The sequence below is a fragment of the Thalia democratica genome, chromosome 5 (assembly GCF_965202585.1).
Source record: "Thalia democratica chromosome 5, ktThaDemo2.hap1.1, whole genome shotgun sequence".
Classification (NCBI taxonomy): Eukaryota; Metazoa; Chordata; class Thaliacea; order Salpida; family Salpidae; genus Thalia; species Thalia democratica.
The window spans coordinates 55,570,414-55,584,587 of record NC_139169.1 but is presented as its reverse complement, the minus strand read 5'-3'; the positions used below and the strand labels follow the sequence as shown (position 1 = coordinate 55,584,587).

General features: G+C 25.3%; 1 protein-coding gene across 1 annotated transcript; it reads right to left on the bottom strand.

Annotated features, from left to right (window-relative positions):
• Nucleotides 1-268: 268 nt before the first annotated feature.
• Nucleotides 269-6,595, bottom strand: LOC145835614 (phenylalanine--tRNA ligase beta subunit-like). Its single transcript, XM_082943288.1, has 9 exons — nucleotides 6,367-6,595; nucleotides 6,033-6,252; nucleotides 4,221-4,702; nucleotides 3,672-3,767; nucleotides 3,262-3,419; nucleotides 2,328-2,515; nucleotides 1,813-1,998; nucleotides 1,103-1,221; nucleotides 269-839 (listed from the first exon to the last, which is right to left on the bottom strand). Exons 1-9 carry the CDS (start codon nucleotides 6,576-6,578, stop codon nucleotides 710-712), a joined length of 1,791 nt encoding a protein of 596 aa, XP_082799414.1. The 5' UTR covers nucleotides 6,579-6,595; the 3' UTR covers nucleotides 269-709.
• Nucleotides 6,596-14,174: the final 7,579 nt, after the last annotated feature.

The window sequence follows — 14,174 nt, the reverse complement described above, 5'->3', positions numbered from 1 at the left end:
GATTTAGTTTTAAAAAGTTACTAAGTCTTTATCTACTAAACTTTATTTCCATTACACATGAAAACAATTAAGACATGACGATTTTATTCTGTCTATTTATGAAATAACTTCTCAAACTAAAAAATGTTTTTCCTTTACGTTCTTTTTAATTTTTAAAAAAGATGGTTAAAAAAATAACATTTTGATTCATCATTATGCATATACGACTTCTTAAAAAGTTAATTTCTAGTTTAATTTTCATTGAAAACGTCATACAGTAGATTAAAACTCTTGCTGACTGAATTTAAATTTAAAAAATCTAAGAGAAGCCTAACGATAAGAAGAGACAATTTTAGAGTTAGACAATTACGTGTAAATAAAATCGTTTACCTTTAACTTTTCTAAATAGTGTTATCTTCAAAATTATTTAAAAAAATATTAATAAAAAACAACAGCTTGGTTTAAAAAATTTATTCTAGTTGGTAATAAATAATAACCTAAACAATTAAAACTCATTTATAAAAATCATATTCTGTAAATAATTTTCATCGAAACATTAAAATTACTATTCATAACAAAGTTGACATAAAGAAACAGAAATTGACATCAAAAACAAGTGCGAAAAAATAAATACACCCTAGTTAAAATTTACTAAAAATCAATAAAATCGTGTACAATAAAACAACGAAAAGCACACTTTATTGAGATTACTTCCATCCATGAACACTGTTCAATACAAACTCTCCATGTTTATTTCAACGGCCGATACGGGAGTTTTAAGCTTGAAATTTTTCAAAACTGATGGATGTATGATTCCACATTCACCTATTCTCTTACCTCCTAACATTATTGCTGCACAGCTGTTTACAGAAAATTTATAAATATATTTATTTATTCTTATACTTTAGTTTAATTCTTGTTTAGTGAAATACTTATTTGCTATGAAATCCTTACTATTTACAACTAAATTAAAGAGTTACAATTTTTTATATTTTTGTAGTCATTTAAAGTTTATAAACAATAGTAAACTTAATATAAAAAACAGTTTTTATAAAAAATGAAGTAAATTTAATAGAACAAATACATTGTTTATTGAGTTTAGTGGTACAACTCATAAACTTACCTCATGTATGATGGATGATCAACTTGTTTGAGGTAGAATTTGCCTACCTTGTTTTCTTTTTTTTCAGAAAATTGCATACCAAATTGTTCAAGGATCAAGAAAGCAACACTTTGAATAGGCTGTTTAATTTACAATGAAATATTTTAACTGTTTGACAAACAAACTAAAATATTCTAACAACATAGGTATTGGAATATACAAAATCCATATAAGTTATACTTAAATGAAGGTGAACTTATTTATTTACATTTTAAAATTTTAGTGTTTTTATTTAACAGGCAAAAGTTTTGTATAAAAATTTATCTATTTGTTTACCATTATAATCATTATGATTAAAAATTGACAAACTTATATTAAATAACTTATCATTTAAGCTCTTTATACTCTACCAATAATTAAATTTATATGAAAATTTTACAGATCATAAAAGATACAAATTTATTTATAAGGGCAAACATGATTTTATTATCAACCGCACAGTTGAAGAATGATATGTAGTTATCGTTTTATTTACACATGCAAACAATTAAACAGTTTAAATACTAGAAGCTAATTGAGTTATTAATGAAGTTTATGTAATAAAAATAAACAAATCTTAATCAAAAAAACAATAGCAGAAACAAAACGGCATAAATCAAAGAACTGCTATAATACGTACTAAACACATAAAATTAATGTTTAATTATGGAGTATTTGGTTCAGAAACCAACCTCAAAAGTGTCGCCAGTACCAGTGTAAACAGCGCAAATATTTCGTTGATTTTTTGCACCTGTTCCATTCACATCCTCGTTCTTCTGCACAACTTCTTGAACTTCAAACAATTTCACTGGCAGCTTCAGACTGCGGTTGGAGGCCAGAGTTTTCATTAAACCAGGTAAAAGTTGCGTCCTGACAATCTGAAATTTTAACAAAAAATTAGATGCATTTTTCAATAATATAAAGAAATTAAATATCGATTTATTACTTTTTTTTAAATTTAAATTTTGTTTTGTTAACCAGCTGACTAGTTTTGATGTGTTTGTACCGTACAATTAAAACAATTAGTTTGTGTGAAATATATAAATATATTTTTTTGTATGCCGTTTAATCTTATTTTCATGATTTTATTATTTATATCATATTTAATTAAATTATTTGTCGTTTAAGTAAGTTGTTTAAATTTAACATCAAATACAAATGATAAAACAACAAAGCACCAAATATATAAATTAAAAAACAAACAAACTTGAAACTCTTGGGTTTTGGGGTTGGATATGGTGACGGCTTTATTGGCAATTGTTTTTTCAGGCAGCAGCATGCTTGTGGAGCAATCATCTCTTGAGCACAAGATGAATGAGAGCGCTTCGACGTAGCCAGCAGCGACTATTTCTTTTCTCAGCCGGTCTGTCAGCTTGTTCACCTTCAAAAGTTCACCTGTTGCATATATGATAAGGTTAAGACACCAAAGTAAAATAAAAAATATAACCGAATATTACGTTTAACAACATTATATAGCAGCAAAAGTGTAGTTTTATATTCATAAGCTAGAGTGTTAGATATTAATTAATTGTATAGAAGAGTTGAGTATATTTAAATTTGTTGTTTGTTGACCAACATATGTATCTGTTTTTTATTTGTTACTAAAAAAACTTTGGTAACAGATAGAATCACATACATGTTACGAGATATGTAAGATCATATACAAAAAAGTCTGCTTTATGTCATATTAGCGTTAAGTTTATGTAAAGATTAACAAACTCAAAAATATTTTTTTGCTTAATAAGTTACTTATTTACTTTTGACATAAACTTACAAAGTAGTACTAGAAAACTTAAATTACCACCTTATTTGATATATCAAAAACTCAAAAAGTTTGTATATAAACAATAAATAAGTTTAGCTGAATTAAACATATATAACATCAAATAAAAATGTGTCAATTTGTAAAAAGTTTAGAAATAAAATCCTTGAAAACTTATACTTTAAGAAAGTACAAAGTAAATAGAATTTAAGTTGTACTATGTTTTTATAAGGTTGAGACTTAGCATTGGTGTTAGTAAAACTAGAATTTCATTTTTTCAACTATAAAATATTCATTATTGTATAAAAATGTCCCTAAAACTATGCAAGAGAAAATTATGAAATTATTTAAAGGTTTGAATTAGACATATTTTTTTTACCTTTAATGGAAGTTTTTGATGGCAATGTTTTTTCGATATTATCAAAACCGTATGCAATAGCAACGTCTTCCAGAATATCAATTTTATGCAAGATGTCGGACCTTGTAGGAGGAATTGTGACAGATATTTCACCAGTTCTTTCATTTGTTACTGACGATCTAAAATTTATAAGAATTAAATAATGTTTTTTAATACGATCTCAATTAAATTTTTTTACGATTACTAATTGTAAAAATTTCAAAAATTTATTAACTTACTTTAAAACAAATAGTTTACAAAATATATTTTAAACTTGGACAGATTAAACAGAAATCTTTTAAATTACAAGATTATATAAATAAAAACAAAAAAATAAATGTTAAGTACGCTGATAATTTGTTTAAATGATAAATATAAAAACCATTACTAACTCTAGACACATTTTAGTAAGAATTTGAGATATTTTGCTTGCACTTATATCAATTCCAATAGTTTTGTTAAGATAATCTGCATTAACTTTTTCCACCCTAAATAAATAAAATAAGTTAACTAAGTGAAAAACCATAACTACTATTAATAAAAGTTATATAATTTGGGTTTCAACTAGTAAATGATACGGTAAAATTTAACCTTTCTAAATACAAACAAGTTATTTTACTTGGACATGTTTTTAGGAGCGGATAATTTATATTTAGCTTTTTAGTTTAGTGAAATTATTTTAAGAACAATGTTTCATAAAACTTCTTAAACTTTAAAAACTTTATGACTTAAATACTTTTCATTGTAAAAATTCAATACATTGTCAAAAAAAAGCTTAAACCCGTTACGAATAAGAAAACCATTAATATTTTATAACAATAGTTTGTAAACATTGTATTTAAAGTTAAGTAATTCAAATATTAAGAGTTTATATCTCCTTTTGTAACAGCTTCTAAAAAACATAACAACTGTACAAAATAACACTAAAAAACAAAAGTTACCTGTATGGAATAAGAGGAGTAGTAATCACATTACCATCTGCAAGTTCTACATCTACTGGCTCTATTTCAAACTGATCTTCACAATGGTAAGAAAACAAGGTTGTGATGATGTCCAACGTCGTATTCGCCTTTGTTTGGTCGGTTGCGGTTATCTCAATGAAAATGTTTTTAGTGTTCAAAGTGATCTTGCTGTGCTCTCCATTGATAATTGGAGGCATTGACATAACAATGCCATTTGCGTCTCTGATAACAGGGTACTTGTCCTTGCCCTCTATCAAATGCAAGTAAGGTTTTAAATGCGAATCCTTGAAAATTTCCATGAGTTCAGCTGCATTGTGGCTTTTTTCCTGTCCCAGAGCAACAAAGTTAATTTTCTTGGGAGGCTGAGCGTCGTACACAAACGGACCTTTCACGGTATCAAGGTCATGAGTTCCAATTGAGACCAAGCTTCTTTTTCTTCCGATATTCTGATGCAACTTGTCCTGTTTAAGTTGATTTTGAATTTAATTAGTATTTAAGATATAAGTTTGTATTTGATTAGTGGAATATTTTTAAAATGTAAACATAAATAAACAAATATTTGAAAATTTTTATTTTTTGAACATCCTGAAAACTTTATTTAATTTTTTTATCATTTTCTGTAACTAATAGTAGGTATTTTAAAACACGTAGAATAAATACAACAAATTGATCTAAAAAGTATTAATATTCTACTAGTAATAAAACAGTGGAAGATGATTTATTTTTGCAGGATATTTTTCAAAAATATAACTTTGTTGCTGAGTTTATCTGGTAAAACTAATTAAAAATGCATCGTTGAAATAATAATAATCAGAAAGTTTTATATAGCTTTGATAATTTTTGAAAACAATTTTTGATGAAGTTTTCGCTAAATTCTACAACAATTTAGTTCATTTATAAAAATATTTGGTAACACTAACAATTTGAGTTTAATTTAATATTTAAAGATTATTTAAAAGTATTAATTCAAAACATCTTAAACAATTCAAGCTTTTTTAGTTCAGACAAGTAAAACAAGTGGAAAAAAAAAAAAGAAAATCTAGGTTTTTAACAATTAGAGCAAAATTTTAGACAATAACCTGCCAACTAGGTACGCAATGCGTACCTAGGAAATCTTGGTCTTTAACTACCTGCATTAAGTTTATAACCAAAAAAAAAAAATTTACTAAAGCTTATGAATGACTTTCAAAGAAAAATTCCCCCAAATAAAAACTTTTATCAGACAACCAAAATATATTTGTTGAAAGTAATATGTATATTATAAGTATTTAGTTTATTTAGTAACAAGTATTTATTTACGAATGTATTTTTGTAATTATATTGAAGTTTTTTATTTTAAAAAATAGTTCTGATATGACTATATTCTTAACTTGTTAGATTCGTCTAAAAAAGCTTATTTTTAAATACATTTATACCTATAAAAACTAGACGTTTAAAAAAAATTGAAATAAGTTTCGAATTCACTTATACACAATTATTTATTTTTCCCACAAAATATTACTAAACAGTTATTTTGTTATTTGGTCGGATAATTTTTAGATAAAATTGCATTTATATAGTATAACATGGGTAATATAATCTATATTATGAAAAAAAAAAGCATTTTGAACACAGCTTGTTCGGTTTATAAGTGGGTACTATGCTGAAAGTTCGTACCTATTTGGCATTATACTGAACTGACTTTAAAAAGCAAATCAATCAAAACATACTAAAATTTTTAAAGTATTCTTAATCTTTGTTACTAAAAGATTAAAAAAGTTAAATACAAAAACATTTAAATTAGTAGCTAACCTGCAAATCAATAAAGCTATCATAAGCTTGTTGATTCAAGTTAACATTTCTGAGAATAGCTGCAACAGCAACTGGGCGAACACTTTTGGTGTTCTCCTTAACAATCAGCCTTTGACGCTTTCCACTTGCTGGTTGTTTTAAAACGAACGTTGGTGCTTTGTTTTGTTCCAAAAACACTTTCATACTGTGCACCAGCCCTTCCATACATAACAAGTCATACCTAAAATATAAGAATATTTAAAAAAACATCCAAGTCTTTGATTTTAAAATAATGCAGACATACAATTGGTGAGTCATAGTTTAAAATCAGCCGGTAAGAAAAAAATCAATTAACCTGTTTGCAGGAATATCAATTTTGTAAATTACATCTTCTGACAATCCCTTGGCAGCACTATCACCTTGTTCTTTGGACTTCTGTTGCTTTTCAGAAGTGACATCATCAAGTTCAATTCCAAAATCAAAGCATAGTTGATCAAATTCTTTTTCAGTGAATTCTCTACCTAGCTGTTTGAAAAGCTCGTCTCTGTTCAATCCAATGGTTGGCATTTTTTTTTATAAATTAGTTTTCTTTAAAAAACATTTTATACAATTTACTATTTGTTCACTATTATTTATTCATTCTTTAAATAAAATTGATTAAATCAAATCAGATTCTCAAGGTATTGTAGCTCCCTAAAAACTGACCATGGTATTAATGTTGTTGGATTTCAAAATTTCGTTTAAAACTTTAGTTAACTAATTTTTTTTTGTTTTTATATCATTATGCCAGAATTATTTTTTCTTATAAATATTTTTAAAATATTATAAACAAAAGTTTTAAAAACATTTCAATTGATAAATATATCATTTCAAATGGAAGGAATAAGAACTCTAATTTAATCAAAAAATTCTAAAGGACATTATATTTATATCTAAATTGTCAATATCTAACAATTGAATTGTAAACAATAATTAGTTTTAATTATGATTTATTTAACAACTAGCTAGTATTTTACAGAGTAACTTGGTTATTATTTCTGTCATTTAGATAAATTGGGACCATTGTCATTCTAAATCTTCATTTGGAGAAAAACTTTGAACAACTTGCTTTAAAAATTAAAATATACTTGATTATTTAAAAGAGTCTTTAATCCGTAATCAGTTTTACAATTATAAAACTACCCTTACAGACCAAATTTATCCTGAGTTATCTTTTGTGTGTGGCAACCTTCCTTAAATATGTCCTGTTTGACCTTAAACTGTCATGATTCATCCTGAATTTTATAATCCTTTATATAAATATTTTTTTTAACAATTTGTAATATCAATAACAATGAAGTTTCTGAACAAATTTGATTAATCTCATTCATGATTTAGAAAAAAAGGGACTAGGATCTTTTTTAAAATTCTTAAAACTACCTTGAATTTTTCAAATACTACCATATTTGACTGAGTCATCCTGAACAAAAAAAAAACTAGGCTATTTTACTCTGAGACTTCAACCATTTTTAATTATCTTGAGTATCTAACTTTTAATCAACCCTATTTCAATGGTGTTGCTTCAAGCTCTATCAGCTACAACTGATTGTATTCTAATGTAATTTAAATTTTATACTCTTTTGTTATTTAAATATTCACTATTCAAAATATCATTAAAATACTACAAGCCAGGGTTGCCAAATTTTCTCCAGGTTTAAAATTTTTTTTTACCACTAAAGTTTATGCTGGAATTATTATTTTCTATGAAGATTTTATACTTGTAAATTTAATAATGTATAATATACTTCAATCAATAAACAATTAATTTTTTAATAGAAAAGAATTAGAACTCTAATTTGATAGAAAAATTATGAAGGACACTGTATAAATATCTAAATTTTCAATATCTAACATTTCATTTGTAAACAATTATTAGTTTTAATTATGATTTCTTTAATAATTAGCTAATATTTTACAGAGTATCTTAATCCTTATTATTTCTGTCATTTACATAAATTAATACCATTGCCATTTTAAATCTTCATTTTGAGAAAAAAACTTGTTTTAAAAATTAAACAATACTTGATTATTTAAAACAGTCTTTAATCCATAAACAGTTTTACAATTAACAGGATTGCCATTTTTTAAGTCCAAAAAACTACCCTTACAGACCAAATTTATACTGAGTTATCTTTTGTGTGGCAACTTAGCTTAAATCTGTCCTCAGTGACCTTAAACTGTCCTGCGTCATCCTGAGTTTTTTAATCCTTTATATAGTTCTTAAAAAACATTTTTTATCTTAAAACTTTTTATTATCAATAAAAATTAAGTTTTTGAACAAATTTGGCTATAAAATATCATATTAATGAATAAGGAACAACAATATATTATTCATGATTTAGAAAAAGGGGACTAAGATAGTTTTTAAATTCTTAAAATTACCTTGAATTTTTTTTATAACACCATACTGGCCTGAGTTATCCTGAATAAAATAAATATCATTAAAATACTACAAGCCAGGGTTGCCAAATGTTCTCAAGGTTTTTAAATTTTCTTTTATCACTTAAATTTATGCCAGAAATATTATTTTTTATGAAGATTTTATACTTAAAAAAGTTTATTAGTTTTAATTATGATTTATTTAACAACTAGCTAGTATTTTACAGAGTAACTTGGTTATTATTTCTGTCATTTAGATAAATTGGGACCATTGTCATTCTAAATCTTCATTTGGAGAAAAACTTTGAACAACTTGCTTTAAAAATTAAAATATACTTGATTATTTAAAAGAGTCTTTAATCCGTAATCAGTTTTACAATTATAAAACTACCCTTACAGACCAAATTTATCCTGAGTTATCTTTTGTGTGTGGCAACCTTCCTTAAATATGTCCTGTTTGACCTTAAACTGTCATGATTCATCCTGAATTTTATAATCCTTTATATAAATATTTTTTTTAACAATTTGTAATATCAATAACAATGAAGTTTCTGAACAAATTTGATTAATCTCATTCATGATTTAGAAAAAAAGGGACTAGGATCTTTTTTAAAATTCTTAAAACTACCTTGAATTTTTCAAATACTACCATATTTGACTGAGTCATCCTGAACAAAAAAAAAACTAGGCTATTTTACTCTGAGACTTCAACCATTTTTAATTATCTTGAGTATCTAACTTTTAATCAACCCTATTTCAATGGTGTTGCTTCAAGCTCTATCAGCTACAACTGATTGTATTCTAATGTAATTTAAATTTTATACTCTTTTGTTATTTAAATATTCACTATTCAAAATATCATTAAAATACTACAAGCCAGGGTTGCCAAATTTTCTCCAGGTTTAAAATTTTTTTTTACCACTAAAGTTTATGCTGGAATTATTATTTTCTATGAAGATTTTATACTTGTAAATTTAATAATGTATAATATACTTCAATCAATAAACAATTAATTTTTTAATAGAAAAGAATTAGAACTCTAATTTGATAGAAAAATTATGAAGGACACTGTATAAATATCTAAATTTTCAATATCTAACATTTCATTTGTAAACAATTATTAGTTTTAATTATGATTTCTTTAATAATTAGCTAATATTTTACAGAGTATCTTAATCCTTATTATTTCTGTCATTTACATAAATTAATACCATTGCCATTTTAAATCTTCATTTTGAGAAAAAAACTTGTTTTAAAAATTAAACAATACTTGATTATTTAAAACAGTCTTTAATCCATAAACAGTTTTACAATTAACAGGATTGCCATTTTTTAAGTTCAAAAAACTACCCTTACAGACCAAATTTATACTGAGTTATCTTTTGTGTGGCAACTTAGCTTAAATCTGTCCTCAGTGACCTTAAACTGTCCTGCGTCATCCTGAGTTTTTTAATCCTTTATATAGTTCTTAAAAAACATTTTTTATCTTAAAACTTTTTATTATCAATAAAAATTAAGTTTTTGAACAAATTTGGCTATAAAATGTCATATTAATGAATAAGGAACAACAATATATTATTCATGATTTAGAAAAAGGGGACTAAGATATTTTTTAAATTCTTAAAATTACCTTGAATTTTTTTTATAACACCATACTGGCCTGAGTTATCCTGAATAAAATAAATATCATTAAAATACTACAAGCCAGGGTTGCCAAATGTTCTTAAGGTTTTTAAATTTTCTTTTATCACTTAAATTTATGCCAGAAATATTATTTTTTATGAAGATTTTATACTTAAAAAAGTTTATTAGTTTTAATTATGATTTATTTAACAACTAGCTAGTATTTTACAGAGTAACTTGGTTATTATTTCTGTCATTTAGATAAATTGGGACCATTGTCATTCTAAATCTTCATTTGGAGAAAAACTTTGAACAACTTGCTTTAAAAATTAAAATATACTTGATTATTTAAAAGAGTCAATCAGTTTTACAATTATAAAACTACCCTTACAGACCAAATTTATCCTGAGTTATCTTTTGTGTGTGGCAACCTTCCTTAAATATGTCCTGTTTGACCTTAAACTGTCATGATTCATCCTGAATTTTATAATCCTTTATATAAATATTTTTTTTAACAATTTGTAATATCAATAACAATGAAGTTTCTGAACAAATTTGATTAATCTCATTCATGATTTAGAAAAAAAGGGACAAGGATATTTTTTTAAATTCTTTAAATTACCTTTATTTTTTCAAGTACTACCATACTTGCCTGAGTCATCCTGAACAAAAAAAAACTAGGCTATTCTACTCTGAGATTTCAAACATTTTTAATTATCTTGAGTATCTAACTTTTAATCAACCCTATTTCAATGGTGTTGCTTCAAGCTCTATCAGCTACAACTGATTGTATTCTAATGTAATTTAACTTTTATACTCTTTTGTTATTTAAATATTCACTATTCAAAATATCATTAAATACTACAAGCCAGGGTTGTCAAATGTTCTTTAGGTTTTTTTAATTTCTTCCAGGTTTTTAAAATTACACCATTTAAGATTTATTTTTAGTTTAAAATTAAGTTTAAGGTAAAAAACTGTGTTAAATACTATAACAACTTTAAAAGATATCTTAAACCTACTATAGATATATTTTTTAATTAATTTCTTTTTTAATGAAGACAACAAAATTTTATGTACACAATACATTTTTGTGTCAAATTGAAATTTTACTAATAACATGTATAAGTTGTTTAAAATTCTAGGTTTTTAAATGATTTTTGTGGTTAGAGTTTTTGATTTGAGGTTAGTCCAGGTTTCTTAGTCTAAATTGTCAAATTCCAGGATTTTTATGCTTTTTGAGGATTCCAGGTTTTTTGGCAAACCTGTTTGCGATTCTTTGAGTCAAAAAGAAAGAAATTAACTGACCAAAAACTACCTTAAGTCATCCTGAGTTTTTTAGGTCCTTAAAAAAGTTTTTCCCCTCAGGCACAAACACAATGTTGTTTGTTTGAGTAGTGAAGAGCTAGCAAAATAAGAATTTCAAAATTAACCAAAATCAAACTCTTGAAAAAAATTGGTTGTACAAACAACAAATTAATGAAATAGGATCAACTAAGTTTGAGATTTAAAAAAACTTCTAAAGTATAAATATCCTGATTTTTTTATTAAAAAACAAAACTGTCCATAATCAGCCTGAGTTTAAAAAATAAAGTTATAACATCATGAGTTATACTGAGTGTGTGGCATGGCAACCCTGTTAGATACACATAACATTAAGGGCGCATAGAAGGGGTCAACCTTGATTTTTACAAGTTGATCTTATTTTATAGAGTTTTATCTGAGCTATCAGTGATTTCTAACCACTTGAAAAAGTTCAAAGTAAATTTTGAGATATGAACAATCAAAGTCCGTGACCTCAATAGGAAGGCGCAAACTAAAATGGCAAAAAAGTATCATCTAAAATTCAAGGTAATTTCTATAAAATTCTATCTCCTCCAGCATTTTTTAAGCAATCTTCTTTAAATTTTTACATAAAGTCTATTAGCAAATTATTAAAATATTGAATACAGGATTTTTTTTTTTTGAAAAATAATTTTTTTATCAAAAAACCACCTTTTTTTTTGTGTAATATATTTATTTTTTTAAATTTTTAAAATTGCAACATTAAGAGTTTTTTAAACTATAAAAGGAACGTTTCCTGGAAGTTTGAGGTCTCTAGCTCAAACAATGAAGGAGAAGATAAATTTTTAGTGATTTTTAAAATTTCTGAAAAAATTAACCCCAAAAAATTTGTTGTATATACATTGTATCAGAAACTTTTTATATAAATTACAATATCTTAAAAATTTTAAAATTATTTTTTCATTCTATAAAAGCTGGCTTGTAGTTTGTACTTCATATAGCTTCCATTTAGGACCCAATGTTATTTTTATTAAAAAAAAATTTCAGACCCCACTATGCCCATAATACTTAAACTCATCAAATTAAGTTATTATAAACTATATTTGATGTTTATAAAACTTGTTTTATCCTAAATGAGTTTTACATCTTAAGCTATTACTCCTAGCATTCTTAGAAATTACTGAAATTATTAATATTTTTAGTTAAAACAAAATTTCATTTCCAAAATACTTCTGATTAAAGAGGCTGAAGTTTTATAGACATTTAAATTCTAGATTCTCAACACATTTTCATTTTTTACTTATAGTCATTACTATACAAGATTTAACTTCTATTTTCAAAAATAAAATAGTTAACGTACCTCGAAAATACCAAAAATAAATAATTAAAAACAGAAGAAGCTCAGTAAACACACTTTAAAATCGCCAGTAGTCACAATAGAGCAATTAAACTCCAGAACCTTGTTCCATGTGCGTAGAACTATAAACAAAACAAGAATTAACTTTCTACCTTCAAAAACAAAATAGTTATGGTATCCTGAAAAATACCAAAAATAATAATGAAAACCCTAGTAAACACACTTTAAAACTGCTTGTAACTATTTTATTTTTGAAAATAGAAAGTTAAATCTTGTTTTGTTCATAGTTCTACGCACATGGAACAAGGTTTTGGAGTTACATTCCTCTAATGTGACTACGGGCTGTTTCAAAGTGTGTTTACTAGGTTTTTTCTTTTTGTTTTTTTTTTGGGGGTACTGTAACTATTTTATTTCTGAAGGTAGAAAATTAATTCTTGTTTTGTCCATAGTTCTATGCACATGGAACAAGGTTTTGGAGTTTAATTGCTCTATTGTGACTACTGGTGATTTTAAAGTGTGTTTACTGAGCTTCTTCTGTTTTTATTTGTATTTTTTGAGGTACAGTAACTATTTTATTTTTGAAAATAGAAAGTTAAATCTTGTTTTGTTCATAGTTTTACGCACATGGAACAAGAATCTAGAGTTTCATTGCTCTAATGTGACTATGGGCGGTTTTAAAGTGTGGTAATGACTATAAGTAAAAAATTAGAATGTGTTGAGAATCTAGAATTTAAATGTCTATTAAACTTCAGCATTGTTTCTACCTTTTGTATATCAGAACATACACAAAAAAAGTTGTAAAGTGAGACTAATGTTTTTCTAGTTTGAGTTTTTCAAATTATTTTGTATAAAACAAATATACTGATGTTTAAATAATAAATACATCATTTTCCACAACCTAACACTTGGTGGTTAAGTATAATTTGGTTATTTTAATATATTAAAAAAAAAATTATAATAAAACTTCACTATGAATATGTATCAATTTTAGTATTTTAAATGCTTGAATGAGCAACACATATACTATTGTTCTACATTTTCAACAAACTAAATTATTTATATTCTACTCAACATGTCAATGCTTATATTTATGAACTACATAAAACAAAAAACCAAAAGAATTATACCAAACGCAAAGCGTAGTAGAAAACAGCTTCAAAAAATTGATTGAATAATTAAAATCTCAAAAATAGAAAAAAGACTACATTTTTTTAGTTTATTCTTACAGTTAAAAAACATATATGGTAAGTATACTTTAATCTGATTAGTGAAATTAATAAGTATGTATAATTTTTATTTTTCTAATAGTTTTTGAAAGTCAGTACTATTTCTTCTTCTTCTTTTAGAACGTAATATATTTGATCTCTACTTTCTAAGCCGGATTTACCGAGCCTATGACACTTATTGAAAAATCTAAAAACAGAGACTAGAAGTTTAGATTAGTTATAGAGTGAGACCATTTAAAATAAAAAGAATTACTTAAA

What these genes read in the sequence shown, in the direction of transcription:
- LOC145835614 (XM_082943288.1), bottom strand. Translation starts at nt 6,578, where the DNA reads ATGCCAACCATTGGATTGAACAGAGACGAGCTTTTCAAACAGCTAGGT. An exon ending in ACTCCTCTTATTCCATACAG is followed by an intron (nt 3,768 to 4,220) that starts GTAACTTTTGTT and finishes TTATTTATTTAG; the next exon opens with GGTGGAAAAAGTTAATGCAG. An exon ending in ATCAAAAACTTCCATTAAAG is followed by an intron (nt 2,516 to 3,261) that starts GTAAAAAAAATA and finishes TATATGCAACAG; the next exon opens with GTGAACTTTTGAAGGTGAAC.